At 38.3% G+C, this 27,873-nt stretch overlaps 6 protein-coding genes across 24 annotated transcripts; 4 read left to right on the top strand and 2 right to left on the bottom strand.

Moving 5' to 3' along the window:
* Positions 1–15: 15 nt before the first annotated feature.
* On the top strand, positions 16–6,968 carry LOC117642167 (transmembrane protein 268). 3 transcript variants are annotated; one of them, XM_034380075.1, is made up of 7 exons: positions 16–387; positions 599–1,037; positions 1,147–1,262; positions 1,369–1,749; positions 1,835–2,005; positions 3,222–3,414; positions 6,563–6,968. In XM_034380075.1, the coding sequence occupies exons 2-7, from the start codon at positions 599–601 to the stop codon at positions 6,613–6,615; spliced, it is 1,353 nt and encodes a 450-aa protein (XP_034235966.1). In that variant the 5' UTR covers positions 16–387; the 3' UTR covers positions 6,616–6,968. The 3 variants fall into 3 exon arrangements, with proteins under 3 accessions (XP_034235966.1, XP_034235969.1, XP_034235968.1); XM_034380078.1 differs by lacking the exon at positions 3,222–3,414; XM_034380077.1 differs by lacking the exons at positions 3,222–3,414; positions 6,563–6,968 and adding an exon at positions 2,590–2,967.
* Positions 6,969–7,305: 337 nt separating this feature from the next.
* Positions 7,306–11,161, bottom strand: LOC117642161 (integrator complex subunit 10). Of its 4 annotated transcripts, none has more exons than XM_034380059.1 (15): positions 11,026–11,161; positions 10,754–10,930; positions 10,609–10,676; positions 10,404–10,531; positions 10,180–10,295; positions 10,018–10,099; positions 9,826–9,944; positions 9,484–9,584; positions 9,252–9,406; positions 9,091–9,183; positions 8,805–9,002; positions 8,431–8,660; positions 8,162–8,338; positions 7,774–8,075; positions 7,306–7,685 (listed from the first exon to the last, which is right to left on the bottom strand). In XM_034380059.1, the coding sequence occupies exons 2-15, from the start codon at positions 10,913–10,915 to the stop codon at positions 7,496–7,498; spliced, it is 2,121 nt and encodes a 706-aa protein (XP_034235950.1). In that variant the 5' UTR covers positions 10,916–10,930; positions 11,026–11,161; the 3' UTR covers positions 7,306–7,495. The 4 variants fall into 4 exon arrangements, with proteins under 4 accessions (XP_034235950.1, XP_034235949.1, XP_034235946.1 ...); XM_034380055.1 differs by having other exon boundaries at positions 7,496–7,685; positions 7,774–8,078; XM_034380056.1 differs by having other exon boundaries at positions 7,496–7,685; positions 7,774–8,078; positions 10,754–10,942; positions 11,026–11,148.
* On the top strand, positions 11,134–12,627 carry LOC117642169 (NADH-ubiquinone oxidoreductase subunit 8). Its single transcript, XM_034380084.1, has 5 exons — positions 11,134–11,284; positions 11,604–11,765; positions 11,848–12,020; positions 12,096–12,224; positions 12,304–12,627. The coding sequence occupies exons 1-5, from the start codon at positions 11,245–11,247 to the stop codon at positions 12,433–12,435; spliced, it is 636 nt and encodes a 211-aa protein (XP_034235975.1). The 5' UTR covers positions 11,134–11,244; the 3' UTR covers positions 12,436–12,627.
* Positions 12,628–12,789: 162 nt separating this feature from the next.
* Positions 12,790–19,650, bottom strand: LOC117642165 (vacuole membrane protein 1-like). Of its 9 annotated transcripts, none has more exons than XM_034380064.1 (10): positions 19,628–19,650; positions 19,420–19,545; positions 18,195–18,282; positions 16,700–16,971; positions 16,499–16,589; positions 16,075–16,265; positions 15,776–16,004; positions 15,614–15,694; positions 15,234–15,518; positions 12,790–15,144 (listed from the first exon to the last, which is right to left on the bottom strand). In XM_034380064.1, the coding sequence occupies exons 1-10, from the start codon at positions 19,633–19,635 to the stop codon at positions 14,995–14,997; spliced, it is 1,521 nt and encodes a 506-aa protein (XP_034235955.1). In that variant the 5' UTR covers positions 19,636–19,650; the 3' UTR covers positions 12,790–14,994. The 9 variants fall into 9 exon arrangements, with proteins under 9 accessions (XP_034235955.1, XP_034235958.1, XP_034235956.1 ...); XM_034380067.1 differs by lacking the exons at positions 19,420–19,545; positions 19,628–19,650 and adding exons at positions 17,403–17,500; positions 18,584–18,725; XM_034380065.1 differs by lacking the exons at positions 18,195–18,282; positions 19,628–19,650 and adding an exon at positions 18,584–18,778 and having other exon boundaries at positions 19,420–19,486.
* Positions 19,651–19,702: 52 nt separating this feature from the next.
* Positions 19,703–21,630, top strand: LOC117642168 (general transcription factor IIF subunit 2). Of its 5 annotated transcripts, none has more exons than XM_034380082.1 (8): positions 19,703–19,830; positions 20,175–20,270; positions 20,347–20,420; positions 20,513–20,661; positions 20,765–20,851; positions 20,930–21,054; positions 21,123–21,266; positions 21,348–21,630. In XM_034380082.1, the coding sequence occupies exons 2-8, from the start codon at positions 20,187–20,189 to the stop codon at positions 21,495–21,497; spliced, it is 813 nt and encodes a 270-aa protein (XP_034235973.1). In that variant the 5' UTR covers positions 19,703–19,830; positions 20,175–20,186; the 3' UTR covers positions 21,498–21,630. The 5 variants fall into 5 exon arrangements, with proteins under 5 accessions (XP_034235973.1, XP_034235974.1, XP_034235972.1 ...); XM_034380083.1 differs by having other exon boundaries at positions 19,732–19,750; XM_034380081.1 differs by lacking the exon at positions 19,703–19,830 and adding an exon at positions 19,832–19,968.
* Positions 21,631–21,766: 136 nt separating this feature from the next.
* LOC117642164 (zinc finger and SCAN domain-containing protein 31-like) lies at positions 21,767–27,846 on the top strand. 2 transcript variants are annotated; one of them, XM_034380063.1, is made up of 8 exons: positions 21,767–22,105; positions 22,224–22,417; positions 23,342–23,560; positions 23,692–23,781; positions 23,879–23,983; positions 24,062–24,157; positions 24,283–24,982; positions 25,114–25,293. In XM_034380063.1, exons 2-8 carry the CDS (start codon positions 22,259–22,261, stop codon positions 25,152–25,154), a joined length of 1,410 nt encoding a protein of 469 aa, XP_034235954.1. In that variant the 5' UTR covers positions 21,767–22,105; positions 22,224–22,258; the 3' UTR covers positions 25,155–25,293. The 2 variants fall into 2 exon arrangements, with proteins under 2 accessions (XP_034235954.1, XP_034235953.1); XM_034380062.1 differs by having other exon boundaries at positions 24,283–27,846.
* Positions 27,847–27,873: the final 27 nt, after the last annotated feature.

Below are 27,873 nucleotides of genomic sequence, written 5' to 3'. Positions count from 1 at the left end.
TCTAGTCTACTCCACACCTACACCATTGCTGCAAACGATCTCACCTATGAAAGTAGGTCAGGTTGAGCTTCAAGCTGGAGGAGTTGAACTCCCGATCAAATTGGCGTGGATAAATCCGGTTTTGTGACATACAACCAACGCGGTCGACGACGTTGCGGCGTGCAGGTGGGAGCATTTCAAACATGGCGCCACACCGCGCTCACCGCATCCGTCCCCTTCTCCCCTCCCCCTTCCCCCTTTTCCACCTGTCCAAGGTGCGCTGGGGAACGCATTCCGTGGCACTTGTTGTTGTGAAATAAACAAATGAATGTTTTAGGGCGTTGAGCTTCACCTGCACAGGTGTCAGGGGGTTTGACGAGCTCATGAGATTCAGCAGCTCGGATTAAGGTATTGTGTTCATTTTTATTTCACATTTTCTAAGTATATTAAACAATAGCAATTGCATGTTTAACTCCATATGCCAGCTAAGATGACCCCCATTTTCCCTTATATTTTCCCTCAAGACCTGTTTAACCTTCATTTCTGCCCTGCCTGACGGGGATGGGTACCCAATAGTGTGATTCATACTCTTTCTCTCTCTATTTTGGAAATGATTCAGATGGATCCAAACCCTGTACCCCAGCCAGAGTCACCTGAACCTGGAGCAACAGTTCCAACTGCTAATGCTAAGCAAACTTCCTCATCAGACGCTAAGCCTGGTGGTTGGGTAAAATTTGAAGATGAATCTGGTTCGAGCAAAGCAGAGGGAGCAGTCGTCGCTGGGGAGGCAGTTGATTCAACCCCTAAAAGAGTAGTCCGTCCTCGACCTGAAGACTTCAGTCCTGTGCCTGAACAGGAACATGTCGACAGAACGAACTTGCCAGTGGCAGCAGTGATAAGTGCAGAAACCACTCATGTCAATGTAAGCCGCAGCAGTGTCAGTCGCTCTCCTTCCAAACCTGTTGACACAAAAATTGATCTGCACACTGTCAACTTGCGTGAGACAAATGGCACAACTTCCACCAATACCAGTGCAGGGATTATACGCCAGGGCTTTGGTGAGACTAAACTTTAAAACTTAAATAGCCTGGTCTATTTTTTATTTCAACTTCTTTGTAAAATATTTTCTAGTTCATTTTATTAAGTTTACTTTTTCTTCCCTGTCAGCTAATGGTGATATAATAGTTACACTGCTACCTGTGAATACTCGTTTTCCATGGATTACTCCTGCTCAATTCCGTCCTGAATTAGTTCCTGAGGAGCTTATGGCACAAGGCCTTACGGTATGACTTTGTGGATGATTACAAACACCTGTTCCTCCATACTTCCTTGATAATCTTATTGACCTAGTTTCTTTGTTTGTTTAAACTCTCTTAATTTCCTTTCCAGTTGACTGTTGAAGACTACGTTCATATCATGGAACTTTTGACAAATGATGTCCGATTCCATGCTTATAATATTTGCTATAAGCGAATCCTAGTAGTTTGGATACTGACAGCATTTATAGTCTTGCTGTCACTCCTTTTTTCTGGTGTTACTGGCCTCACACTATTCGGCCTAGGAGTCATGTGGCTTGTCTTAAATGCTGCAGCAATTTTTCTCTGTATGTGGGTAAAAATCAAGCTGAACTACAATTTGGAACGTTGCATGGCAGCTGTTAACAAACATCTTCTTCGGCACAAAATAATTTTGGGTTTGGATGATAGAGGAAAGTTGTCTTGCCACAAAGTGAATCTTTGCTTCATTTATTTTGACACAACAGATTGTATTGTAAGTATTTCTTTAAGTTCCTGCATTTATTGTTTTTAATGTGAATTTTTCCAAGCATTTTTTAACTGAAAAAAAAATCTTTCAGAAAAAACTGCAGGAAGTAATCGAAAGAGAAGAACGTGAAGGACGTCCCGTTAACCGTGAAGAAACAACAGAGGAACGAAGGCAAAGGTTGCAGTTCCAACAACGTATGGACATTGAAGACAATGATATAATAATCCAAGGAAGCCAGACCACCAGAGTTTCTCGAAAACAGGTAAATATATATTGTCTTTTCTACCTTAATCCTGTTTTTAAGAGATAAGTCTATTGATCCATGATGGATTTTTAAACTGTTTCTTATTAATATTCCTCCCTCTGCTCATGAAGGGTTAAGCTGCTATCAACTATTGCACCATTTGTTTCTAAAAAAAAATTTATGTTCAAGAAATTTTAATGATGCTCTTTGCATTTTGTTTAAGTATTAATTTAGATCACAAATTCTTTGTCTCTCAGAGTTCACTTTAACTTGGATCACTGGTGTGACTGTTTATCAGTGGCTTTGTGCTATAAAACTGTTTGCTGCTCATGTCTTTTATTTTTTTTTGTCAAGTTTTGATTGCTATTTGGGTAGAAAAGAAGAAATGAAACTGCATCAAAAATCAAACTGTATTTTCCTTTTTTATTTCTTATTTATTTTAGAGTATGCTTAATCATATTTTGAATCATTCCTTACTATTCTAAGTCTATCAATTTGTTAATCAATTCAGTGTAGCTCTCTCTTTTCTACCCAATGCTTAGCAGAATGCAGCTTGTGTGGCGTGGTGAGGCATGCGGTGAAGTGTGTATTGGGTGGCGCAGGAACGAGGGGAACAGTTGCTGGCGCGGTACGTTCAGCGTTGGAGTAAGGACTTTCTTCGGCGGCGTTTGGACTGGACATTGGATGAGGCTGGAGGCAACCCAATGAATCCCCGTCATCTGAGTTCTGCACAATGTCCGTGTCAGTTTATTGAGGAACATCTGCGAAACAAACCCAGACATGATACCCGCGCTTGTTGCCCTTGTTGGAGTGCATGGCTCCAAGACAGAGGCATTAACTAAGCAATATTTAAAATTTTAGCTAGTATTTTGTTTCTGGCATTTGCTGTCTGCAAAACAAAACTATGATGTTAAACCTTATGAAAGTGTCTGCTTGTAGTGGCTGGCCTGGATTGTGAAACCATGAGAATCAGCTAGTCATGCATGTTTACTGGAAACTAATGTTGCAGGTGCAGCTTTTAGCTTTGGGGTTGCTTCTGGTGATGGTGTCAAGTTACTGCTGATGTTGGAGCCCTTCTCTGTCAAAAGACGCTAGAATTAATCTTGAGCTCTAATTTGAAAATAGCAACAAATGTGTGCAATGTTTACTGTCCAGCTTTTCAATATTGGGATGACTGAGTCGGGTGGAAGCATGTTGTGCTGCTTTCTAAGGTGGCGGGTTGTGTTGCATGCAGGAACGTGCGGAGTTGTTGCTGCTACGCTACTCGTCCCGCTGGGTGAAGCAGCTGGTGCGGCGCCGATTGGACCTGGCTGTGGATGTGTCGGAGAGAACTGGCGCCACATTCCCCCCTCCTCCGCCGCGCCACTGTGCAACATCGCGGTGCCCCTGCCAGTTCATAGAGGAACACCTCAAGTATAAACCTAGAGGCAAGTTGACGCTGCGACAATTATGCTATTTACCTGACGTCTAAGTAATATTGCATTCCTAGTTTTCATTCCATTTTATTTCGTATTTCTTTTATGAGAAAGTAGAACAAGTCATTTCATGGGGTTTAAGTTATTGGAGTGTACAAAATTGAGCTCAGCTCACTTGTGATGGTATGTATGAAATTAACAATTTCTTTTAGGTTTAACTCATTGTGAGGTGATTTTTCCCATGAAATTTTATGGGTTGAAAAGTTTTAACAAAACTTATAATGGGCAAATTTTGATAATAAAGGTCTTTATGGGATTTCACTGTGGTTTGAAACCTTTGATTCTTTGCATGTTTGTGTGTCATCTCACGGGTTAAATGTTCTATGTCTTGGTATGTTAGCATGGCTCAGTCTTGGTGGTTGCTACGCTAGGGGACCAAATCTCACTTTAAAAAATTATGAATTACCATGTGCTTATACCAAATTTGGGATTAGAGCCATGAAGGCTATCTACTTAATTGACATTATTTCACAGTTCAAGTGCTGTGCCATAAAGGCTGAGTCTTTGTTCCTGCTTATGAATACATCAGAATCAGAAACTATTTTATCAAAAGTGTGATCAATGAAATATTACTGTCTTATCCAGAACAGACCTTCATATCATTTGTCACAAAATTTCTTGAAGTTGAGATTTTATATAAATTGGAATTTTTGAGTCTGAAATTTAAGTCTGATATTCTGCATTTCATATCTTGGACTAGAAATCAGTGCCTTGTAAAGAAAAAGAAGTTGCTGCAATTAATTTTCCCTAACATGACTATAGTTATAAATGTATAGGTATTGAGGTTGGTTCTACCACATTTGAAAGTAATGTTTGTGCCATATGCTAGCTTGCCCCTGAATATTTTGTTTCCAATATAAACCCCCCTTTTATTTGAAAATGTAGTTTAAACAACCCTAAGCAGTAAGCCATCCTGAATTTCATGATGGAACCATTTTAATTTGTGCGTTATACTGGCTCACAAAGGGTTGTTAGCAGAGGGAAGTTTTCCATTACTTTATCTAACTAAAATATGCTGCTCGGTTGCACTTCTATGTCAGGTTTGTACCATTTCTATGCCTAAGGCCAGTGGTTAAAAAGTTGTGCTTGAGTATCTTATGATTATCATTACCCAGCTAACTGTCGGCTGACATTTTTTTAAAATGTGAAGTTACCTGTGTATCCTCCTTTAAATCAGTTAGAGTGCTTTCTAACCTGTTTACCAAATAGAAGTAGCATGTGGTACTTCAGGTGGTGGGGCTTTGCTACCTCTTCTGGTGATCACAATCACCTGCAAGTCCAATGCATTCATTTTTATTTGTTTTGATTGGTGGAGACATTTGAGTAAAAGTCCGGTGAGATAATCATTTGAAAACTGACAAGTTCTGTCCAAAATTTACACATGATACGTGCTGTCAGGACATTAAAGGTAAAAGGAATTAAAAGTTGCAGGCTTTATAAAATAAAATTCAGCAAATGATCTCCACTAATTCCAAATTTTTAAGGTACCTAGAGAAGATGAAAATGTTCAGTTTTATTTTAAATGCACCACACTCAGCTGTTAGTTTTTCAGCAAAAGCAATCTCATTCAGCAGAGTATTTATGAACTGATTTTTAAAAATCTCAGTCGAAAAGAAATCCTTGATGGAAATCAAACTGCCTGGTACCTGATATTTTAAGGCAGTGTGTATTCTAGATGAGCAGGCTTTAACTTATGTCTGCATGCTTTATTTCTGTACTTGAAGGTTTTGATTTTGTTGTTTTAATGAGGTCATCATGACTCCATGGGTTAATTTTTAGTGATTAGTTTTATGTAAGTTTTAATATTCTGTTGACCTTTCCATTGTACTCTTTGTACTTAATCTCAAAAGATTTATAGTTGTTTTTGATGTACTATACATATACTATACACACATTTATATCCTAAGATTTTATGAAATTTTTTCTTCTTCAATGTTGTCCATCCATTATGTGATTATCAGGGACCACCTTACTTCAGATGATTCCTGTAGAGCTCATGCTCAGTATTATGATATCCGTCCTGTCAAATTTTAGGTGTTTATTTTATATATTATATGGAATGTATTGTTCATTGTCTTAAAATTAAAGATGAATTTATTCTGTTGATGTGTTCTGATCTATATTCTTAGGCTTTAAAACCTTTATGTTAGGCTGGGTTCCTTTCAAACAAGCACTTCAATAGTGACACTAACTCAAACAACTGCTGAATCTTATATCTTTTGCTTATTTTGCAAGCAGCCAATTTTCGGAAATTGATGGTGTCTCTTATCCGAGCTTAGAGTGAGTAAGGTCCTTGGTACCATCAGCAAAGTTTTTCATGGTTTGTTTATAAAACTTTTACACTGCTTACACTCTTTGCACACTGTCGCTTTTTCAGTCACTTTTCCAAGTGTGTTTTCTGTTATGATACAGTTTGTAATATGCCATAACATTTGAGTACATCAGCTCCTGTTCTACTTACATACTTGTAAATACAAAACCTAGCTTTCATTTTATATTAACAAATACACTGTGCATTTCACCTAAGTTTGATTTGCACTGTACTTGTCAAATTTAAGTTCTCAGCATTGGTGTGTATAAATGTTTCATGCACTCCTTATCTCCTTAGGCTATCAGCCACAGTGTCAATGCTTGTGAACCCCCTGCCCATTTCCCATTTTAGATGTTGTCATTAGTACGGTGTTCAAATGGCAGTGGTACTGAGCTTGGTTTCCACTTGGGGGTAAGTTGCTATCCTTTCTTTATACTCCATTGCTTTATTATTGACTATCAAAGAATATCTCACATTCCTATTTGTGTAGACATTCAAAGTATATCGTCTTTAAGTTCCAATTCCACAAATTCCATTAATGTTAAGGTTTTGGTTGGCCCTTGCTTTGAATTTGTAATCCATCACCCGCTTTCTTAGACTGACTAATTATTTCAACATAAATATCAGAATTTTTTGGTGAAGGGCTGTCATTTAATCCACGTTGCAATAGGATGATAATAAGTAAGAGGGAGTTCTATTGACATGTCATCAGATGAAAACTTACATGTTTGTAACTGTAGTGTTCATTTATTTCAAGCTGTGCATTATTATTTATTTTTGAAATTTCAGAGGCCTGTAGTATCTGCGCTGTCATGGGAGAGCCCAACTACGTAATTTACTGAGCTGTCCATCATCAGAAACAGCTTATAGCTACAGGATTCTTCGACAGAACCCGAGCAGTCTTCTTCTAAGAAATGTCCGTCCTCCAGCTCTCGGGTGAATTTGTTATAAAGTCCTCTATTCTTTTAACTTTGTTATTATTTATAATTTTAAGAAGAATTTTTTAATCTTGTTTCTTGTACAGACATTTTACAGTTACTTGGGTGTTGTGTTGTATTTGTTGGTACATACCTAGTGGACCTTTATGTATACAAAAACTTAGTTGTGCGATTTCATTTTGTCGATGTTTTTAAATTTCCATGAACTTTCTTGGTCTGTACAAAGATAGCATAAATGTTATGTTTGTATTTGATAATTTGTAGTTGAACCTACCAATGTGTGCCTTATCTAACTATTTCTTAATTATTGCTGCACTTCTGCATTAGCATTACTCAGTCTTAAGTGCCATGGGATGCACCATGCAAGAACAGAGCTGCAACGATGGTTGTTGTCTGCATGATGCATTGTTAGTGCTTCGACCAAGTCTAATCTGTTTAGGGTATGAATCTACACCAATTTTCCCATATTTTTGATAATTGTGTATATTATGAATGGAAAGACGGATCATGTGAGAGATTAGCTTGAACAGCAAATATTGTACTAAATGTATTTCTCATATGCATAGGTTAATTGTTATTTTAGTGCCATTGAAATCCGAGATCAAAAAGGAAAGCTTTAGTAAGAAATTAATATCTATACATGATTAGCTCACCATCGTTTCATCTTTGTGAAGTGCAAAGGAAGTACACAACAGAGAGAGTATGAACCAAAATTTCTTTCATTACCTTTACGAAACTGTACATATACATAAATAAAAGAAATTCATAGAAAATTAAATATTTTTCATATTCTAGGTGCATAAGCTTTAGATTGGGGCCATAATAATCGTTTGACATAATCTTGTTCATTGGTTAAAAATTTAATGAGGAGTGGCTCTAGAGGCTCACTACTTCTCGCCATTTGTCGTCTCATAGCAGACTTAAAATCTTCCTTGGCACCTTTATCTACACCTCGAGTAGATATTCTTCTTTGGCTGCAAAACGCGGAAAAACAAACATGTGTTACGGTTAAGCAAACTATTAAAATTCAAATGATCACAAAAATAACTACAATCAAGTTACCTAGTTAACTGAGTGCTGGATGGAGGAGCAATTTCAAAAGCTACAGGGCTATCTTGCTTTGTTGCAAGATGCATGATTTCTTCTAAAATATCAGCATTGACTATGTAGTTGGTAAATATTGGGTAGGAAAAAGATGGACGGGAGCGAATGTGTGATATGAGTTGGCCCAGTAGATCAAGTGCACCTGGCATAGGTTGTTCCGAGTCTCCCAATTCAAGTTGAAGCAATACCAACATATTTCCAACACACATGTCAATCTCTGTTGTGGTAGCACCCCCACCAGTTGGTTGAGATACAAAATGCTGCTGTAAGAATCAAGAATGCTTTTCATGAATGGGAAGTATCAGCGAAAAATGTTATTTGATTGGTTAAAGCATTGGTGACTAACCTGCAGAGCTGACAATATGAGATGTGCACAGTATTGAAGAACACAAGTGCGGGAAAGAGGCAGCAAATGAATGTGACGCAGGGAATAGGTGGCTTTCAAAAGATTTGATGACAGGGACCCACCAGGAGGTAAACAGCTTAACATACTAACTACTTGCAGTGCTCGGTCAACAGCAGCCTTACAACAGAGAAGGAAGAAAATTATTTTATTTGTAATGGTTGCAAAGACAATGAACAACTAACAAAGTGTATATGTAAGTGACCACTAACCGGAAGCTGCCTTAAATAGAAAAAGGCAGAAGCCAGGCGCAGGTTTCGCACCAAATTAATATTGTTCTGGGCTGTGGTAGAATTTTGGATCTGCCCTTGATTTTCTGGTTTTTCAAACTGCAAAAGGTTGTTTACCATTTCATTCACATCTCCACGATAGAGCTGCATATCTTGATGAAAAGCAGCTAGCCACTGATCCACACCAAGCACTTGGAGAAGTTTACTAACTCCTAAAAGAAGAGAAATTTATTTTGTAAGCAGAACAACATTTTGTTAACAGGACTCGCATGAACCACAGTTGTTTCACAACAAAAATTGTAGCACAGTCAAACCCTAGGTAATAAGAAAATTTGACAATATGCTGCATTTTTTACCTCTATAAATTGCCTCTTGAGAATTAACCATATTCCAGCAACGGAGAGCTGCAGTAAAATTGTTAACAACGTTAGTTGAGACGGCACGTTCTCTTCCAGGATTATTTTGAGCATTGCTTGCTGTTCCCGAAGAGGCATTTGTTGCACTTCCAGCATTTAATAGAGTATGTGCATCAACAGTGATCAATGGGATTGTTTCTATGATAGAAAAAGATGACACCTATTAAGACAAACTGAGCAGATGAATAAAGCCTAAATAATTGCATTAAAAGTTCATGCACATTACCATCGCCTTTACGCCGCTTTGCTGGTGGTTCTGACACCTCACGATCAGACATGGTCATTACAAAGGATTCTAGCAAAATAAGCTGGTGATCTCCTGAGAAATAAAATTTGGTTGAAAATCATGACAAAATTGAACAGAAGTTTTAGTTCAGCAGAACAGACCTGCTTGCAGGGAAGACATGTATTCTTGTAAACAGCGTAAGAAAAAGATTGCTGTACAGTGAATATGTTGTCGTACTTCATGACTCTCAGGATCTAATGGTTGATGCAAATGCTCATTCTTGTCTAAGAGCTGTTGCCAGTAGTGTTCACGGCCCCTGAGAAGAAAACCCACTAAGATGAATTTGCCTAACAGGCAAGTGATAGGAAATGTTGCTTACAACAATGTGCAAACCATGGTTGACTAAAGACAGCGGACATGTCCCAATTCAACATTAGGCCTATGGATCTAAAACCTAAGAAAAGTTTATCCCATGGATCTGGTTCATTAGAATCCTGAAATAAAACAGGAAATTTGAAATCAATTTACAGTAAATACATAAATACATAAAACATCATAGCTCATCAAATGATTGAGCTGCAAAGTATGATGTAACCCCAAGACAGATTGAAAGCAAGCTCCTACTGCAAACTTCCCGCATGACCACCCTGGCTCGCCTAAGAGGAGCAGAGTCTTTAAAGACTGCTTATACTCAATCTGTGTGGGGTGGGGGTGTTTGGACCACCAGATACTTACTGGAGACATCAAGCATGACACATAATATTCTATCATCTTATGCATCAGTCGATACAACTGTCGTGGAGGGAGCTCAACAGGAATTGGGCTGGCTCCCATTAAAGGAACCAACTCACAGACTGCAAGCAAAGGACACATTGGAAACCAGAGTAGTGCCAAAAACAACAAATAAAACATCAAAATTGTTCTCACCAAGTAGTTTTCGATAACAGTTGTTTGCTCCTTGGAAATGGCTGTGCTTTTCTGCAGACAGCAATGTGTCAACTAGGCGAGGCTGAAAACCAAAAGCAAAAATGGGATTGTGGTACTAATATGGCACCACACAATAATTTAATCCACATGTTGGACACTTACACCATGCTTTGCTACAGCATGAGGAAATCGGGAGAGAAGGATCATGAGCAGACGGCAGTGCTCCATTGTATCCTTGCTCCTATCCGCAGTCACCTGCAGCAACTGCTGCTGTGCATCTGTGGGAGAAAAAAATGAAAAAAAGGTGAGTATCAGAGGTAGAATTCAACTATAGATTTCTTTACCCCCCATGCAAGTAATAAGGGTAGGGAAACAATAATATTTACCTGTGGAAAGGCTTGCAAACATCGCACGAAGAAAAGTTGGCTCTGGATCTCCGCAGTCTGATCTAAGAGCTTTAGTCAAAGCCTCAACTTCATTCCAGAGCTCTGTGTCCCCTTGAAATTGATGCAATCTATTGTCAGTGAAATAACAACAATTATTTGAAAAGTCACAAAATTGACATAAAATTTAGAATGACGCTCCACTTACAATGTTTCAAAACATTTGGCTGCTTCTTTCACATTTTTAGCTGACTTAACTATGTTATAGGCTTCAAACTGAAAAGGAAGAAATTTGAAATAACAGTTCATGATAAAATGAAAAGTTCAAACGGAGAAGCTAATGTAGCGATTACCTGTACTGCGAAGTTGTTTGGATACAAAGTTTTAGCTGTCAACATCCATGCCTTAGCAGAGTGTGGATCCACTGTGAATGCTTGCTTGGCACGGAGAACTAAATAATCTTCATCAGAAAGCAATAGCGAATCGCTTGTCACAGAAGCCATTGTGACAGGCATTGGAAATTTCACCGGCTGGAACAGTCCCCAAAATAAAGTTTTACATTTTCCATGCTTTAAAGCTCCACAATGAGAGACAGGGATGAATTATGAGAGGCCTCGATGCTTACGTAGCTACTTTTTCAAGTGTCAACTTCACAGATCGTAAATAAGTAAATAAAATAGTGGTTATGTCCATCAAAAAGATCAAACAACCAAAACCAAACAAACAAAAAAGCACTAGAAAAAGGGGGGGGGATCAATAAGTCTGCCGTGTGCCTGCTCATTCACTCCTTCGTCGTTCGTGAGGGTCACACGGAAGAAACTGTGGTACTAGTAGGCTGCTAAACATGGCGACTGCGGTCAAGTTGTTTGCCGTTGCAAAAGCAGGTAAATTACACAATTCTATAGGTTTCAAGTCGTAAGTGCAGAATATTCTTCTGCCAGTGACAAATTCTATGAGTTTAATTTCTTTACGTGTCCGTTCTTACCTTGACAGACAAGATATCTTGTCCACGATCTCTTTTTCTGCTCCTAGTCTACCAAGGGGGTTACACGAACTCTCTGCGTTATGCTTGTCACTTTCATTTAGGGTCTTAACATCCACTCCTTCTAAGGGCCGATGTTTTGGTTCCCTCCATGTTATTCGCTTAGGACCTACTCATTGCTGTCGAAACACTCACGTTTGAGGTTATGTCATTTGCTCCAGGTGTTACACCTGCGCTTCGGCCAGCTGTACTGGCCCGAATGCTATCAACATCAACACCCCAGCAATCTTACAAGAATATCAGCAGGCCAGATAGCAAGACTGACTGGCCCAATATATTGGATGAGGCCATTTCTACCCTTGCCCTCAAGGAAATTCTTGTTGGTGAGTGTTGAGCTACATTATAGATCAATTGTCATATTCTTGCGACAACCTCTTTCTGACTTTTGAAATTCTCTATTGACAGGATTTGGTCTTACATTGGGTGTGATGTTCAGGGAGCCTGCCACTATCAACTACCCTTTTGAGAAAGGACCTCTCAGTCCCCGTTTTCGAGGAGAACATGCTTTGAGGCGCTACCCTTCTGGGGAAGAACGTTGTATTGCTTGCAAACTTTGTGAAGCCATCTGTCCAGCTCAGGTATGACAGGTGACACAATGGCACTGTATGCGACATTCTCCGCAGGCGTGTATTAATATCATTGTGTGTGCGTAGGCAATCACCATTGAAGCCGAAGAACGAGCTGACGGAAGCAGACGAACCACCCGTTATGACATTGATATGACAAAATGCATTTATTGCGGATTTTGTCAGGAGGCTTGTCCAGTTGATGCCATTGTTGAGGTATGTCATACATACTGTAAATTCTTGTAAAAGGGGTTTTAACTTTCAGAAATAATATCATGTTTCTGTTTGTTTGCAGGGCCCTAATTTTGAATTTTCAACTGAGACCCATGAGGAGCTGTTGTACAACAAGGAGAAGTTGCTGGACAATGGTGACAGATGGGAGCCTGAGATTGCTTCAAATATTCATGCAGATCACTTGTATAGGTAGAATTTTTTTCTGATAATGAGCTGCATTAATGATCAACAATGCCCTAAATTAGAATTCAAATGTCTAGGCATTGGCCAATTATAAATACTGTATAAAAATTGAAAATAAGCTTAATTGTTGGCATTACAATTATTGAAAATTTAATATAATAATAAGGTTGGTAATGAGATTACTTTGCCAACCTGGAAGCTATTTGTCACATTTTTTCTTGCAACTGTGATTGACAAATCTTAAATTTGTTTTGGCAAAACCTCATTTGCACCCCTCACAACCTGATAATAAATGGAAAATTTGGTGTTAAGGTTATGTCATGTAGCCATTGGAATTCTTACAAATCAAGGTTCAACAATCACATCACACTCAAAATTTGCTTTATTTATGGTCGAAGCTGGGACCCAATTGCATGAGGCAATAAATTGAAATTCTAATAGGAACTAATATTCACACAACAATTCACGGTATGCATTGTATCAAATGAACACTCTGGCATTGAGCACCAAAACACATGAGGAATACTGGATCTGGCGGCAGCGTGCACAAATGAAGTGCTGTAATAGAACACACAACACCAAACATGTGAATATGAAAATACAACAAATTTCGACTGTGAAAATAATGAACACAACAGCAAAGTTCTTAGTTAAACCTTTCATATTATATTTTAAAAGTGGCTTCCCCACCAGTTAATTTGGAAGACATCACTTCAAATAAAAATGAGTAACAATACAGCCCATTCAATTTTCTGAGATATGGACCCTACATAAAGATGTATGTAATCTTCAAAGCAGAGGTTCTGCTCCAAAAGTTTTCTTCTTGAATATGCACTTTCCTTTCAGAGACTTGGCTGGTTATGGTGAAAGTTAGAGACCCCAACAGAAACCCCATTTAGTGACATTGAGCAAACACTGTGAAAAAATACGAAATTTTCTCAGGAATGAGACTATCACTTCCCTAATAGAAACACACACATACATACACATATATATGATATAATTTATTGTATTGTTACACCCCTAGAAAACAGTAACCACAAAATCACATGTACTAATACCACCATCCTGTATATGAAGAAGGCTTGAACAAAAGAAAGATATTCTGAACTCTTATTTACACATAGGGTAACTAAGAAACAACTTGTATCACATATCAGAGCAAGGCGTATAGAAACCCTTACACCTTGTACAAGTTTTTCACCAACAAAACAATGTTGAATAATAGGAATATAGTGGCCTTAATTACAAGCCACACAGTATCACCTCACCCAGGTGTTAGGGTTTTGTTAATCTTCATATCACATTCAAATAAACTGTCAAATATGAAGAAGAACGTATTATAGATCTGTTAACACAGTTCAGTCCATCGGACGCAAGATCAGCGTATATAGCGGCAAACATTTTCAAAGTGAGATAGTGCAAATTACTTGAAGAAAGCAAAATAAGAATTCAAACAGTTCTGAAAGATTCTTGTCACACAGTTCATGTCAATTATGATTTAAGGTGAGAAATTTAAAATGATAATGAAAAGAATTGAGTATTTTGAATAACTAAATAAGCACTGTGAACATCATTATCAGACTCCACAAAATTCACGTTCTATTGTCATTTATAACCCAAAGCAGCAGCACAAATGGATGGTTGGACAGATGTTTTGACTGTGCACTCAAATGAGCACATGACTTAAGGCCACAGCCTAAGTGTATTCACTTAAAATAAAATTAACAGAGCTACTTCTAAATCAGACTAGAGAGAACTCCTTTTCAGAACAGCACTTTCTTACAAGGTGTATCAACCATTTTTTATTTCAATAAAAAATATCTTCATATTGGTTTATAGAGATCCTAATTTGCCTCAAAGCCCCAATACCAACCCACACATTCATGAAAATCTGATCCCACCAAACAACCTAAAAAAGGGGCACTAAAGATTTCATTTCCATCTTAAAAAAGAAAAAAAAATTATTAAAAAAAATTAACATAAGAAGCCCAGCAAGCTCTATATGTACTGAAGTTACAAAACTCTTCTTTCCACAAGACTCTTTTCACCAATATTTCCAAAATATTTTTTTAAAAACAAGAAATTACCAGACATAACATTTCTTATGTGACCTCTTAAACCACACTTAAGTTTATGGTAGACCATCCCTTCAACTTGAACTTAGGTATTTTTATTCTTTTAAAAGTTAGACTTAATTGAAGTCTGTACGTCTTTAGAGAAACTATTGTTAATTAAAGCATGCACCATAATTCTTAACTGACATTGTACAACATAACTAAAGTTAAATAACCATTCAAAATTGAACTGGTTGATGGCAAAATGTATCTCTACACAATGTACAGCTTATACATTTTCAGAAATACACTAGACTTGACGATGAATTGTCATAACAATGTTATTTTAAGTTGAGAATTCCTATACAAGCTATAAGATCACAAGATGATTTGAGGAATAGGAATAGTACTTCCACAAACACAGTGAAAAATCTTGTAAAAATAAAATTATATTCACTGAAGAATTTTTTTTTTTCAAAAGGAGGAAGGGAGGTGAAACAAGCATTGGCACATTAGTCCTTAGACTTCTTGGTGGTCCTTTTTGACTTGGAGTGGAGTCTTTTATGATAGCTCTGGGCAAGTGAGTTTATGATAGAAACCACAAAGTAGATGATCATAGCCACGACAAACTTCTCAAATATTGCAGACAAAATATTTCCTTCCTGGACACAAGAAAGCAAGTCAAGTACATTAATAAGAAATATCAGACCATGTGATGAAAATTTCTGAGCTCAGTAGAAATAGAGCTTACCGATCCTGAAGATGAATCTCCACCTTCCCTGTGCAAACGTTCCTTCTGCTTTACAAGGAATGCTGAGAACGGTTCTTGCAAACGAGGACCAACAACAGGAATATTTCCTAGTAGATCTACAGCTCGTGCAAGTAGAGTTTCATTAAACGCCACAATCACAAACACCTTCTGAATGTGCATTTTTATTACTGCTTTTCCCAGCAAAGTAGCACCAAAGAAAGTCCAGAATGGGACAAGGAAATGTCCACAAGTTATACCAGCAAGATCAAATAATGGGTTAGGAATCTGCAAGGCAAAAGGCAACATTTTAATGCATGTTACTGCTTGAAAGAGCAGGAAGGTGTTAAAGAATTAAACCAACGCAAAGAAATGCCACTCACTGAAGCACATGCCAGAATTCCAAAGAAGCCTACTTTCTCAACAAGCTTTTCCACAAAAACTTTGAGTCGGTCAACTGTATCCTGTAAAAGTCAATGATTGATGATAAGACGAAATAGAATCTTACCAAGATAATGAACTAGCACAGTTTGAAAAGCACTAACCAGCATTTCCGGATTTTCTTTTTTACGCTGCAGCTCTTCAAACTCCGCAAGGTCATCCTCATCATCTGGGTCATATCCAGATAACCGGGCTGCACGAGCCATGAAGTAAGGGGGAAGTTCGCCTAAAGCTGTACCAGCTCCCCACATCATACTCTCAATGCGTACTTTGCTCATAATATTCCAGATGCTGGCGGCCCATCTGGGATCCACAGTTGTAGGACACACAATTCTGAACAAAAAAGGAAAAGTTTTAGTTTCTTCTTACACAATTTTTAATTAAAGGTTATGATAGTACTTACTCATCAGGGTAGGGTGGCTGAGGGAAATTCAGACCTCCACATTCATAGGCAGCAAGAGTAACACTAGCAATATGTGGCCCAAGGTACAGCAAAAATGTGTGAAGACCTGTACCAAGTCCTACAGAAGAAAGTACCCCTAATCCCACCCAGTATAAACACCATGAAATTTCTGATTTTCCTGCTTGCATGTACTGCAAAACAAAGGACAGGGAAAAAGAAGTGTTAAGTGAGAAAACTTCAGGATGGACTCAAAGATAAACCTCTCACTATTCCTGAAAAATGACAACTATATTTTTGTCTATGAAGCCTGTGAAATGTTGCTGGTACTGATAGCTCACAGAGAGAAAACCATTGCCAACCTCCAAACATAGTGACGAGTTATCTTAAATGTACATAAAGCTCCAAAATAGAAATATTTTCATACCTGTTGGTGAGGGCCTGGAATGGTGTAGAGCACATAGAACGCTGCACAAACTAGGATGCTGACAAAAACTGTGATTCGATGTTTAAAAAGACTGAAAAGGAAAAAAAAGAAGAGAATTATCTAAACGAAAGGAGCCAAGCTCAGACACACACCAAAACACTGTAAAAATTCAGGTAAAACCAGAGTTACAAAAGCACTTACGTTTGAGCATAAGTAATCACGTTAATCCACAACTCTCTACTGAAATAGTTCAGAGTCTTCAAAGGTTTTCTCCAGAGAACTAAAGATTCTCGTTCTGCTCTTTCCATCTCACGAACTTTGTCTTCTACAGGAGGGCTCATTCCGATTGTGCTATTATCACCATTCGATTTATGGTGATTAACAGAAGAAGTGACAACGGATGGAGGGCTTCCAGGCACAGTTTCGTTCCTTCGCTTAAGTGGAGCAGACATGTTGTGGGACAACCGCTGCAGCTGTAACAACAAAGTCAAAAGGCAACAATTATCAAAATGTTGGTGAAAAATATGCGCAACCAAAAAACTTGTAACTCAACACATAGTCTAACAGGAATCACATAGTGGCAAGGGTGCAAACAAGTCAAGCTGAAAAATTGCAATATGTATGAGAAAAGGACAAAAACAAATAGCAAAGAGATAACAAAATTCAAACAAGGATTGAGTGAATCGCGAACATAAAGTGCCTTAAGACTACGAGGAAGAAACTGAAAGCTCCATCTATAATAACAAAGAGTGCTTTGATCCTTCAATATCTCAGCACCAATATGATTCCTTTTATAAAAGTTTCTACAAATAAGGATGTCATACTTAATATCAATTAAAAAGGTAATCAAGTTTAATAGAGTAAAAAAGCCATTATCAAAACATGCAAAAAACAAGATACCTACATCAGATGTAGCAGAAACATCTTCCTCAATTTCACATTCTACAACTACATAGTCACCGGAAACATGTCGATTGACCGGCAAACAAACCGGCAACATATCTACAATAAAAGTATTTCAAGACTTACAATTCAGAATCCTATTATTAAAGCATTGAACAGCACCAATCTATCTTATTGATACAAAGTGAACAAGCTTAGGGGTGAACAACTCCATATGAGATGAAAGGTCACTAGGAATAAACATGCCAGCCATGTGGGAGATGACCTGATAGCCAATGAAGCCAAAAGGAGGGGAGGAAGAAGGGGGCAGGGAGGGAGGGGAGAGGGGAATGGTGGAAGAGATAAACTGCTTGGGTAAAGAAGTGCAACAGGAAAAGAAAATTGAATGACAAGAAAAGGAGAAAGAAAAAGCATGTGGGTAACAATTTTCTTATTCATTTTTTTAAAAAGAAAATGTTACCTAGGTATCTAAGTATTCCACTAGTAATATTGTGAACACAAAAGAACATTCCACTAATGATTTTATCATCTTGCTCTAAGATGAAATTCTCCTGCATTGAAACTGTAGTTAATTTTTTCAAAGCTTAGTATATAATTAAACAATTTAACAATCAACATTAGCAGGATAGAAAGTGAATTTGCTCTGTGTCTACCTAGATCTATTCAAGAGGTGACAAATTCTAGATCTAACTTGTAATCTGCTTGTTGTGAAAGTATGAAAATTTAAAGAAAACAGCCTACAAGACAAAAATAAAAAGAGCTTGCCAGAAATAATTAAGTTCTCCCTCTGTACCTTGGATTCTGCCTGAGCCCCAAGCAGAGATCGATTTAGATTTCCTTCATTTTGAAAGAAGAGGGCCACTCGCGTGGAAAAGCAACTTCTGAGGAGAAAGAACAGGGTCATCATCACAACTGGTGTTGAACAGATACAAAGAGTTCTTAACACAGCAACCATTGGAGAAAACACCTGGGTTTCTCTTCAACAATCTTACAAATCTTTCAAACCAGATTGACAAATACTTCAAAAGAGCTCTACGAAGCACAAATCCAGCCATAGCTCATATTTTCTTGGGTGTATTGAATGCAAATACAACTAAATACTGGAATCAATATCCATTATGCACAAGTAAATCTGTGCTTTAAAGCGTGTGCAACTAAATACGTGGTCATTCACAACCATACCAATTCAATTTTGCTGCCAGAAGTCTTTATTCCACGACGTTTCAGTTCTCGCTTCAGCTGTTCTTTATTGAGAGTTTGCAGGAATGCTGCTTCTCCAGCATTTGCTTTCGATTTGTTAGATGAGTTCGCATTGTTTTTCTTGGATACCATTATATGATTCAATGTTGCAGAAAGCTGTCCTTGAAACTAAGGTGCCTTGAGGAACAAAAACAAAATAAACTTCACATATTGTTATGTTGAAATCTTGCAACTCTTCTTCAAGACAAAGTAAATCTTCGTTTCAGAGAACTTAAAAAGGAAAAAGTATTTTGACAACAATAGCGTACAATGAAACAGCACAATTATGTTTGATCAGTACATGGGAATTTCGTACATAAACCTAAACTTAGGGACACAAGAGGGATTGAAAGGTGGGGTATGCTGCATCGCAGCTGGGGCAACCATTTCATTATTGTCAACTTCCTGCCCATTCTGATATGCAGCCAAATAGTTGATTAACCCTACATGCTCTTGAGAAGCTCATATTTCATCATTATTCATGCCACCTGGTATATGAAAATCTGAAGCACAGCAAAACCGCTCATTAATGAAAATCAATAAGTGTAGTACACGGCTCTGTCATTAGGCTGCTGTTCCAATTTATCAAATCTAGGAGCTGGAAACTAGGTAGGTGCGATGGACACGAAACCTCTGTCACACATTGGTCAACGACAGCTGATGCGACCAGTGACGAAATTCAAATGACACTCAAGTGTTGGAATCGATGACAATGACGGCTAAATTTTCATTCTTTGGACTGAACACAGAATTAAATACGAAATTAAGCAGACTCTTACATAAATACGAGCAGCGGCGAAGACGCAGACGTCAGACCTTTACATTCATGACAAATGACAATCTGGCCAGTCTGTCCAACCAACGCAGTTGCGACATTGGTGAAATCATTGTAGAAGTAAGGTTCACTGACAATTAACAGATAAATAATAATTTTTTTTTTGAGTTTTTAAGGACAAGGAAACTAATTCATCTTGGGATTTTTCGTACAGATACATCTAAAGGCAGTTCATTTGAAACGGAAATTTCTCCCCATGTAGTTGGCCAAGATCCTGGCAAAGTGCTCGCTCTTTTGAAATCGTCATAATCCTTGCTATGTCATGGCAGTAATCAGTACACTTCCCTATTTATCCATTTCGGATTACAAACAATCGTCCGCAATTGCAATCAGATCCTCCCATCAACTTAACTTCGTATGGAGCTGCTAGTTGCTCTTAACGTCATATTCCCATTTCCTCATGTTGAACTATCACGTGGTGTGGTGATGACGAGGCTGGTGGTGTTTTGACAACCAACCATCGTGGCTATAACCTCTGGGGACCCCCGGACAGGTGTTGGAGAAAGTTTAGGTTTAACACATTCTTGGTCGCGCCTCTAAACTGGATATGATTTAGTGCACACACTTTTGTACTGCTAGGCATCAGATGTTATAATTTACACGCATTTATTGTCGAGTTGGCGGTCCCTAGTCATCCATTGCTGTGTTAGCCGTGGGACTAGTGTCCATTTAAACTAAATATTACGATCATTCACTCAGGTCCCATAAAGAATGACTTCCACACCTTCAAGCGCACCTCACGCTGATAAGGAACTTGACCTGTCTAATAATTCTCGTGGCGTGTGGCTTGTCAAAGTATGTGTACTAGTTGGTCAAGTATGTCAGCTAGCGCAATTGCTCACAATAATTTTGTGTCCTATGAATTTCACAGGTTCCTAAATACATAAGCCAGAAATGGGACAAGGCCCCTGGAAATATTGAAGTTGGGAAGCTAAGGATATCCAAGTAGGTTTTGAACTTAGAAGGTCGTGACAACTATAGCCGCAATTTTACTTACTTTTGATTTCAAAATTTGCATTATTTTTTTGAAACTTTAGGAGTGTTGGACAGAAGGCTGCCGTATCTCTTGCTATGGCAGATTCCATGCTTGCTCCAGAAGCAGGGCAGTTGCCCATACCCAAGGACCATCGCCTAGATGTGCAAATTGTAGAACGGCAGATGCTGGGTGTATTTTCATACTCTGTTCGTAAGTGGCTTATTTTTTGCTAGTTTTCCCCTTGCCCTTGTGTTTTCTTTTGGAGTCTTCTGTATGTTTTTTAATATTTTGTAATTCTTTTTCCTTTGCTCAGCCTCGAATTCAGATGCTGTAGTTCCTGAGACTGAAAAGCTTAGCTTAGAAGGACGAGTCCAGCAGAAACTTGAGTGCAGGCCTTATGGTATGAGGCCTACTTTTGTTAGTTTGTTTCAGTTCCTTTCTTAAAAAAGTGTTTCAAATTCAATGCCTTGTTTTATAGCTGATAAAGGATATATGCGACTGAAACTTGAGACTTTTCGGAAAGCAGCGGAGCCTACCCGCAAGGTCCAACAATTGGATCGTGTTGTGCAGAATTATAAGCCTGTTTCCAATCATAAGCACAATGTAAGTTGTTACTTTTTAAAATTGCTGAATGTTTGCAATTGTCATTAACGGTAGAATTTCTTTACCAGATTGAGTTTGAAGAGAAAAGGAAAGCTGAGGGCAAGAAGGCTCGTGATGATAAGAATGCTGTCCTAGACATGATGTTTGCAGCATTTGAAAAGCATCAGTATTACAATATAAAAGATCTCGTTCGTATTACCAAGCAGCCTGTGGTATGTAATTAAATGACTTTTTCTGCTGTCTCTGACCTTTTCCTTGAGGAATTACATGGATTCTTTACCCTATCATTTTAGACATATCTTAAGGAAATTCTGAAGGAAGTCTGTGATTATAACATAAAAAATCCCCACAAGAACATGTGGGAATTGAAACCAGAATATAGACATTACAAGGATGATCAACCTCCTGCAGAAGAAAAAGATGACAAGTCAGATTCAGACTGAATTATGAATTATACTACCATTTACATAACTTTACTTGGATAATAGTTTTATGTGATCAAAAGATTTATTTATCATATGTTGTGAAGTTATATATATCTTTAAATATCAATAAATATATATTATATTGTTTGTATTTCATGACTTGCCACTTATCACCCCGTGAAAAGCTTCCCCAAGATTGCAGTAGATTGCACGTACCATTTTCTCGTTTGAAATTCTCTTGATCCCCGCCCCGAGGTGACAGATGACGTAGGCTGAATCGGAGCCGTGCATTTCTACAAGGCGGAGAGGTTGCGGTTCGTTGCGGCTGCGGGCGTTAGCGGTGGATGGAGTGGTGTGGATTTGGCTTTATGCTGCGCCTAGGTGTTTTGTCTGGCAAAAACATAAGTTTGCAGTGGAACCGGCCGTAGACTTGAAGAATTCGCACCCTCGGAGACATATCGCTTCACAAAATTTGCGCCCTCTGTGTCTAGAGTGCCTGAAAGCGTCGCAAGTGGTGAGACAACGGACAATGATGAATACTCACGCCTAGCAGACTGTGTTTTTCTTTCGTCTATACTCCTCTCTGTGCGCACGCTTGGCGCACATTGAGCTCTTTCACCGCGTCTGTAAGTGTTATTTTGTACTGTTTTTTGTATTTTGCTTCTCGATGCTCGAGATAGCGTTGGCCGTTCACCCGTGTAATAACCTCTCCATTGTGCCCTCTGGCTCTGGCTTGGTGTGCAGAGTGGGTAGTCTGCTCTTGTATTGCCTTGCAGGCGATGGAACCAGCCGTCGTTATGAACACGAATATGAGAGATATTTGCCGCCTATGTCTCTCGGAGGAGGGGGTTGGGGTGCCCATATTTGGCGGGGAAGATGATTCAACAGAGGGAGGTACATCTCTGTCGACTAGGATTATGACGTGCGCCTCTCTTGAGGTGAGATTGTTGTGTGCGCTCAAATGCATATGATTTTCAGAGTCTTTTCATCCCTGGAAAAGATGTCCAAAGTTTCTGCTTTGCAATGAGCACGATTTGCCTGAGGGAAGTAGAGCACCGTGCAGCACGCAATGTTCTGTTCTATAGTTTGTGATTTAAATGTCATTGATGAATGGTTCATGATTAATCACTGTCTCCCAATTTACTTGAGATTAAATTTTGGGTTCAATGCTCTCTTTTTGTGATGTTTTGGGCAAATTAAGCATTGTTGCATTTTTTCATGCTCTGTGGGATGTTTTAAATGTGCTTGGTGTGGCCAGTGTGTCGTCCATGTTTCAATTCATATGCTATCGGATAGGAATTAGGTGAAGCAAAGTGGAAAGATGTATTCAGTACCTGTTCTTTCCCCAAGTCCTCATGTTCAGTATTGGCTTTATAATTTTTATATTGTAAATGGGGTATTGAATTCATTCAATGGACTGCTTTGTGCTCAGCATACATAGTTGCAAAGCACACAGAAAGAACTGTCAATTAGTGGCATGAAGCTGAAATTTTATAGCTTGATACTGCAACTGCATCTAGATCAGTTCTGATTGCAGGATGGATCTCTCTCCCTCCTCTACTTTTATCTTTTATAGATGGCTTGTAGATTTCTGTTTCATGTCCTAGATATTATTTTTGGCATAGGTGGTATTTTAAAAGTGTTCATTGTAATTGGCATCTCTCCTCTTTTTTTCTCTCTACGTATCCTTCTTCAGTTTAAGAAAATACGCTTATCATAGCTTTTTTGCCTGCATTTATGGGTATCCAGACCCCTCCTCCTGTCAGATTTATTTAATTCCTTTTAAATTTGTTCCCATACAAAGATGGTGAATAATGGATGTCTGTTCAAATTCAATGTATTATTTCAATTTTCTCTTCTAGGTTCATGCAGGAGATGGTCTGCCTCCTCTTATTTGCCTTCGTTGCCAATATCAAGTGGACCAGGCATATAAGTTTAGAGTTCAGTGTCAGCGCTCTGATGCCACTTTGCGCAGGCATTTTAACTTGAAGCCATCAGATCATCAACATTCTGAGTCACTGCTAGAGCAGCAGCAGCAGCTTGATCAACAAATCCAGCCCCCTCTTATATCTCATTCTCAGGTGAATTTTGTGCAAATTACGAATATTTTTTTCAATTAGCAAGTTGCGCATTCGATGGATATGGTACTACATGTTGGATTTTATTTCTAATACCTCTTTAATATTTATTTATTGCTATGTGTATCTTTCAGCGACTGCGTGGAAAGCGGACTGCTTCAGTCCGTGCGAATCCCCCAGCAGAAGTGGAAATGTTAAATGTCGAACCAGAACATGGCAGCAGGGTATGCAACAAGCATTTAATAATCTGATTGCCTTTTTTTTATTGGTTTGTTTTTCAACGTTATGATGACAAAAAATCTTTCTTTTGTATTTATGTAGCCTGCCCCTCGTGAAATGGTTGCCGAGGAAACCAGTTCATCTTCTCATTTATCTCCAGGAACAGAGCATCCTGTTGTCCTCGTTGCTAAAGAGCATCATGTAGCGGTGAGTAAATTACTGGTATATTTTACTTGTCTAACTTATGAACTTTTTTAAGTCTTTTTTGTTTCTTGATTATTTTAGAACTTTTTGACCAAGCGGCCTAATTGGCCTGAATCTCAAGAACCCGAAGTTACACCCACAGCTGGAGCAGCTGTGGCATATCAACAAGTTAATCTTGTAAGTGGTTTTTAAAGATCTGTGCTCTCATTGGCGTTATCATGCTCATCTATGGAATTTAATTATTTTCTCCCTCATTTTTATGTCCATTTACATGTTTCATGCTTGATTTGGTTTTGTTGCAGATGAAGCAGGAGGCCACTGAAGCAGATGCAGACGAAGATCGTGCATCTAAAAACAAGCAGTTCAATCCAAGTCAAGGATCTAGTTCCAGAGAGGAACACCTTCTCAATGAACTTAATAGTCTTGGTGCCACTGCTTTGTCGAAACCACCCAACAACTGCTTAGCTTCTGCTATGTATAATCTGAAAGCTCTAACAGGAGAGCATCCGTTCTCCTGTGATGTTTGTGGCCGCTCCTTTGTTCAAAATCATAGTCTTACCAGACACATGCGCACTCACACAGGTGAGCGTCCTTATCCATGCTCTACTTGTGGAAAAGCTTTCATTCAAAATCATAGTTTGACAAGGCATATGCGAACACACACTGGAGAGAGGCCCTTCTCATGTACAACTTGTGGCCGTGGCTTCGCTGAGCACCACAAGCTGAAGAGCCATGTAAAGGTCCACACTGGTGAGCGCCCATACTCATGTGAAACTTGTGGTAAAACGTTCATAGAACGTCATACTTTGCTTGATCACATGAAGCTTCATACTGGAGAGCGCAATTATTCTTGTGCCATTTGTGGCAAATCGTTTATGGAGCGCCACAAACTCAAGAGACATCTGCGATCTCACACAGGAGAGCGACCCTATTCTTGCGGCACCTGTGGCAAGTCTTTCGTTCAAAGTCATAATTTGACTCAGCACATGCGAATACATACAGGTGAGCAACCATACCCTTGTTCAACATGTGGCAAAATGTTTGGTGAACGCCACAAGTTAGAGAGGCATCTTCGATCTCATGCTAAGAATGGTCCTTATGCTTGCCCTCAATGTGGTAAACGCTTTGTTCAGAGTCATCGTCTCGCAAGACACGTGAGACTACATACTACTGAAGCTCAGGGTAACCATAACCAGCAACCAGGACCTCCAATTGTTCAACCATCACAGCTGCCAACATCTACGAATTCACAGCAACCAGCCCAAGATGATGCGATTCGCACCCACCTGCAGCATCCTCCTGAAGGGCACTCCCCTCCGCCCCAGCAACCAGTACCTATTCAAGCATTGTTACACCATCCCCTTGTTTTACCCATTCCTCTTCCAGTTCGTTCACATTTTATGAAAGACATGACATGACCCGAAGTAAGTCATGATGCATTTTTATATACATAGTTGTATATTATTTATATCTTGTAGAGTTTTCATATGTTTTTTTTTTTTCTGAACACACTATATTTGTTATCGGCCCTTATTATATTTGCACTAGATTTATGACTCTAAAACCAGCACACTGCCTTCAGAAAGGAAGAATTGTGGAAGGCAACAAATAAAAGCAAAAAGTCCCATGTAGAACAATTCCGACCTTTATTTTTCTGTTTCTGTTGGTATGACTGTTCATTTGTGGTTTGTGATGTAGCTAATTAAGTTTCATTCATGAAGGGAACTTATGTTACATTCCTTCTACTGTTTTCTCTTTATTTTTTTCTCTCTCTCTCTCTCTCTCTCTTTTTTCTGATTGTCTAAAAGAACTTCTGATAGCCGCCAGGTGTATTTAGTCTACTTCCAGGAAACAGTCTTAATTTTTTGCACCTTAACATGGGTTGTAAATTTGAGACATGCCACAGATGCCATTTTGCCCTTTAAATCTAGTCTTGAAACAAAACCCTGCAGTTCGATCCATATTTTTGTTTGTATCTTTATGCACGTTTTTGTTTTGCTTTTGCACATCCGTCCAATGATAATTCCCTTAGGGTGATCATCTCCCTACGGTAGCACCCTCATCCTATCATTGTTGTAAGGTTTGATTCTTATGGTATGAGAATGAAGACTTGGTGGTTTCAATGTTTTGACCTGGAGTTCTTCTCCATGCACTGAAGTGCTGTTGTAGGAATTAAGATACTATTATGTTATTTTTTTTTTCTTTAATGTACAGTGTACTGTTTCACATTTTGTATATTGGCAAGTTTCTGAGAGAAAAGTAGTTTATTATAATCTTATCATAATTCAAAGTACAAAAGAGATTGATCTATGATTTTATGGAGATGGTGCCTTACACAGTATTTGTGTGAATAAGATTGTTTCCAGAGAAGCTTTACTTCACTAACATTTGACAAAAAAATTTCGGGTTTGTTTGATACATTTGTACTAAAAATCTTTTTCGCAAATTTTTCTTTATCTCTCCCTCTCTCTTTCTTGAGAAACTAATACACTGTGAAGACAAATTTCAGGGTTGACTTAGAATTAAGTGCAATAATTTCTAATCTGTTTAGTTGTATGCATAAATTTAATATGGTTAACTAGAAAGTATCTAATTCTAAAGCCTTTTTTTAATTTTATGAGGAACATCCTAGAACCAATTAGTGGGATGCATTCTGCCTCATTCAATCCAAAGAGCTGCAAATCATAGTTAGGCGCTGCAAAAGTTTTAGACTGTTTGATACTTTTTTGAAAAATTTGTTTTCTTAATTCTTGTGCTGTCTGTTATCATGTGGTTTTTGCGTTCTTGTTTTAAACCTCCCAATGATTCTCGAAACTGAATCATGGTCTTTTTTGGTATGCACATATATTTATAAAAATACATACAGGTGTATGTATATATAAAAATATATATACATATATTGATATTTATATGGAGTTGTTTTCTTTGTTTTCTTGGGCTTCATCAGATGCCTCAAGAAAAAGAAAATGAGCTGTGATGGAGTCATTTCACTAGTTCCATTATTAGGCATTAATTGCCTTCCATATTGTAATCAGTTGAATAAGCCTCTATTCTCACGTTCTTGCTTGCTTTGCCTAGATTGAAAGTCATATTAACACTATTGGTTATGTATACCTCTTCATCTGCCCTGTGGTTCAGTCAAAAGCTGGGTGTATGAAACTTGGTTGTTTTATTTAGGATCTGTGGAGACAGCATTTTCTTTTTAACTTAATTTCTAAGCAAAGGGCATGCTACAACAGCAATCATGAAATTTCAAATTTTTTGTCAAATTGTAAGCCAATGATTCAAGCTAGTGTTAAGAGAAAAAAAACAACCATTCATTATTATTTGTGATTGGGTTTGTTTCTTTTTCATCTGACAGTTGTTCAGCTAACATTGATGTTGTTTCCTAGTATGTTGCGTTTTTTACATGGATTGCATCTAATTTAGTGCAAAATCAATGATTCACATTGCTTTGTGCTTTACTGCATCTTGGTAGCAGGATTTGTTTTGCCAACAACAAATACATCAGTTCTCTTGAAGGGCTGAGCTTTTTATTTGTTCTGCATTAGCTTTTGTAATCCACTTAAAATGAATCATATGACTGAACAGTTGATTCCAATTCCTACATACTTCAATGGTGAAAGTAACAGTTGTGTGGTTTATCTTTTTCTGATCATCTGCATAAGTGTAAATCTGGCTTTCAATTACGCTTCCTCTCTGGGGCTCCTGTAGTTAACTGTTTAGGGGTTTGTTGTAAATGTCTCTGCAATTCCAGAATTTTGTATTTTGTCCGCAAAAGTTTTTGTGTTGAGGTATATTTGGTATGCATTTGAAGGTGTGTATCCTAAGTATATCAATCTAATACAAAGATTACAGACTGCTAATAATCTGCCTTTCATTTTACTTCCTGT

Source organism: Thrips palmi, unplaced genomic scaffold (assembly GCF_012932325.1).
Source record: "Thrips palmi isolate BJ-2018 unplaced genomic scaffold, TpBJ-2018v1 HiC_scaffold_16, whole genome shotgun sequence".
NCBI lineage: Eukaryota > Metazoa > Arthropoda > Insecta > Thysanoptera > Thripidae > Thrips > Thrips palmi.
Note: the sequence above shows the minus strand (reverse complement) of the source record. Positions and strands in the feature narration are given on the sequence as shown.